Source organism: Octopus bimaculoides, chromosome 2 (assembly GCF_001194135.2).
Source record: "Octopus bimaculoides isolate UCB-OBI-ISO-001 chromosome 2, ASM119413v2, whole genome shotgun sequence".
Taxonomy (NCBI): Eukaryota; Metazoa; Mollusca; class Cephalopoda; order Octopoda; family Octopodidae; genus Octopus; species Octopus bimaculoides.
In genome coordinates this window covers 49,803,803-49,807,608 of record NC_068982.1, presented here as the reverse complement: position 1 = coordinate 49,807,608, position 3,806 = coordinate 49,803,803, and the positions used below count along the sequence as shown (strand labels likewise).

At 33.8% G+C, this 3,806-nt stretch overlaps 1 protein-coding gene across 1 annotated transcript in view; it reads left to right on the top strand.

Annotated features, from left to right (window-relative positions):
• The window catches only part of LOC106873657 (katanin-interacting protein), a 551,631-nt gene that overhangs the window by 250,066 nt on the left and 297,759 nt on the right, over positions 1-3,806 (top strand). Inside the window, exon 28 of the mRNA XM_052977029.1 lies at positions 206-383. Coding sequence (XP_052832989.1) covers positions 206-383 — 178 coding nt within the window. The remainder of the gene's footprint in view (positions 1-205; positions 384-3,806) is intronic.

Genomic DNA, 3,806 nt, shown 5'->3' with positions numbered 1-3,806 from the left:
CAGAAAGTGTGTCAATAGCCAGTTGGAGGAGGTGTCCTCCTGGGGCTACAAGCTACAGTAGCCTCCACCCTTAAGGGTTAGCCACATTTAAGTGGCAAATATACTTCACGATTATCCTTATTATTATTATCATTATCATCATCATTATTATTATTGTTATTATTATTATTATTATTATTATTATTATTATTTTCATTTGTTTCAGGTTTAAAACTAAATTTCACCGAAACCTGGGGTGACCTTCATTATTTAGGCTTGACAGGACTAGAGATATTTAGTACAGACAAAGAGACATTACCAGTTAACATGAATATGCTTAGTGCAGAACCATCAGATTTGCATAGTCTACCTGGCCATGAACAAGATGAAAGAACATTGGACAAGTAAGTAATTCTGTTAACCAAATACAACTTCAAAAATTCATTAAAATTTTAACCATATTTTTAAATTAAAAAAAAAAAAGAATTCCAGTTTCTTACCATGTATAGATCTCATGCTGCGAAACTCCTGCTGTTCCAGAAAGCTCTGAGGATATAATGTGATGGAAATGCTAGAAAATAAGTTCTGCAGTCAAGTTATTGGGAAATATTTGACAAAAATCAATAAACACTCTTCTTGAAAGTTTATTCTAAATTCTGATCTGAAAATAAATGTTACACTGGTGTCAACTTATCAAGATCTCATTATAGTTTATGTAAAAACCAGTGGAGAGGATAACGCCGGCTGTTCAGCTGGGCTGAATCTAAATGAAGCATTTTTTTTTTTTGCTAACTATAAATGGCTTGCATGTGTCACACACCAGTGAGGGGATCCTCTACATCAATGGTTCTCAACCAGGGTCTAAATGACCTCTAGTGGGTCCATGTAAGATTTTGCTGTTAAAGCTTATGTATAATAAATTGGTTATTATTCTACAGTATACAAAATATTTATTTATCCAAAATATTTTTCATCATCATCATCATATGTCTGCTTTCCATGCTGGCATGGGTTGGATGGTTTGACAGGAGCTAGCTAGGCAGAAGATTGCACCATACTTTGCTGTCTGTTTTGGCATGGTTTTTACGGCTGGATGCCCTTCCTAACACTAACCACACTGTGGAGTGGAATGAGTGCTTTTTATGTGGCACAGATGAGGTCAGTTTTGGCAGGGTTTTTTCTACAGCTGGATACCCTTCCAAATGCTAACCACTTTACAGTGTGGACTGGATGTTTTTTTACATGGCACCAGCACTGGCAGGGTCACCAAGTAAGTTGCAAGACAAAGATCTTTTGAGAGATGATGTGGCACTGGAGGAGATGATCTTGTGCCAGATGATGAAAGGTTAGAGTGTGACAGAGAGACAGGCACCGGGGGTCCACTAGAGTAAAATAGGAATGAAATGGGTCCATAGAAAAAAAAAGTGTTTGAGAAACCCTGCTCTATGTGGTCAACAAATTTGCTAGAAATAGCACCCAGGCCTCCCTCAAGTTAAATCCTATGCCTCATTTTTAATTTAAGTTCATATTTTCTGTGTTGGTTTGTTTTGAAATAAGATATCTTGGGAAAAACATCCTATAGTTGAGTGATCTTTTTTTGATATTAATCCTTATTTGTTTTCAAACAAAATGCTTTAACCCACACTTTTGCTTGTGCAGCTGGTGAGCTGCTAGTCTTTTTATTTATGTAGAATATATACAATGTCATTCTTGTCCAACTGGTGTCAATGCAAAACAAATGGAGACAAACACATTCTCTCTCTCTCTCTCTCTCTCACTCACACACACACACACACACACACACACACACATTGGAAAAGGCTACTCAGAAGGTTTCCACGATGATAGAAAGACAATTCATTGAAATGTTTTAAGGCAAAGATGGAAAAGAATGGTACAATCATTGTGACTAGCAGTGCATAACTGCATCCTGGTATATATGTATATATGTATACTGCAATGCTAATATAGAATTGTCATTGATACATATATATATATATATATATATATATATATATCATTTGTTAATTGATATATGTGTATGTGTGTGTAACTTAATGAATGACAAAAGAACAGAAGTTATGTAATCGCCTTTATTAATTCACAACTGTTTTTCCCATAAGAAGCAGTGCAAGCTGAGTACTTGTGCAACATCCCATAACTTTCTTGGAGCTATTAAAATGAAGTCTATGTGCTATGTATATGAAATTTGAGGAATAGAAATTGTACTCAAGCCTATCACATATATCTATGTGCATGTGTGTTTTCTTCTGCATTAACACTATCGTTTATGTCTCTCATATACAAAAAACTGTTTTTATCAGTGTTGGGGTAGTTGAATAAAATCAATGCATTGAATGAAAATACTTTGTAGTATTTCTTTCTACCCCAGATAGGTCCCTTTATGCTAAGGTAGGCTTACCTTTACACCAATTACAAGATTGATAAAGTAATTATCTGAGAAAGCATTGAGATTGATGTAATTGATTAAAAGCAGTATCTAAAATGCCATCAATGCAAAGTCTAAAACCTATTAATTTATGTGAATTCTCTTTTGATGTCTGCATCATTTATAATCCTTCTGTTTATACACAAATATGGAACAGTTTTCATTGTGAGATTTAGTTCTAGAGACTTAGTATATTCAAAACAACATACTCCGAATGACATTTTCAGACTGACAGTTACTAGTGTTTCAGCATAATTTCACTTCCTCATTGATAAAAGTTCCAAGCTTCAAATAACTATATGGTGCCTGCTATAAATAATGTACAGATCGTTATTTCAATGTCTGTTGTTTCAATTATGTACAGTTATTTATCTTTGGCATGGTGAAATTTTGTCCTCAAATATTTTATTTGTTGATATCTGTATAGGAACAGAAGTTCTTAGACATCACCAAATGACAGTGTTGGTCCTTAACTATCACCAAATGACACTTGAGTAGTTTCACTAGAAACTATGCTGAAACATTGGTATCTGACACCAGTGGCTGATATTATTTGCAGCTTGCTGCATTTTTAACTTACAATGTTTCTTGGGATAAGTTGTCCTCTGAGACTAAATCCCACATTGAGCACTCTTTCATTTTTGTGAATACATGAACAGTGGATACATCAATATTTCAATTTCTGCCCTTTTGAGCTGGGCAAAATTTTGCTTGTACCAACAATTTTGTTTACTGATTTCTATATAGTCACAAAAGTTCCTAGGTAACTCCAAATGATCAAGTAGAATATGTCTCTGAGGAACCAAAATTACACAGAAATGCTGGTGACTGACAGTCTCCCAATGTCATTTGGTGCATATGTTTTAACGCACAAAGTCTCTTAGGTTAAATTACTCTTCAAGTCTATATCTCACATCAAATGCTGTCCTGCATTTGACACACACACACCCAAATGTGTTTATAAATTATGTACATGTTATTTTAATCACTGCTTGTTTCAAATGTGTATACTGATCTTTTTAGAAGAATAAGTATTGTAATTACAGCTATTACTGTTGGATTCAGAATGGTATATTATTTTTCTTACATTAATAAACACACACATACATGCACATGCGCGCGCACACACATGCACACACAATGTGTGAGATAGAAATATATTTATGTATACATGTGGGTAAGTGCATGTGAGTGCTTACAAATATACACACATATAAACAAAATATAAATATTATTATAAACATTACTTGTTCTTCCCTCTATTTATATTTTGGGAAAGAGAGAAAACTGTAGAAGTAAAGCACAGAAAAATGGATCTCTTAAATCAGAATTTCCTTTCATATATATATATATATATATATATATATATATATATATA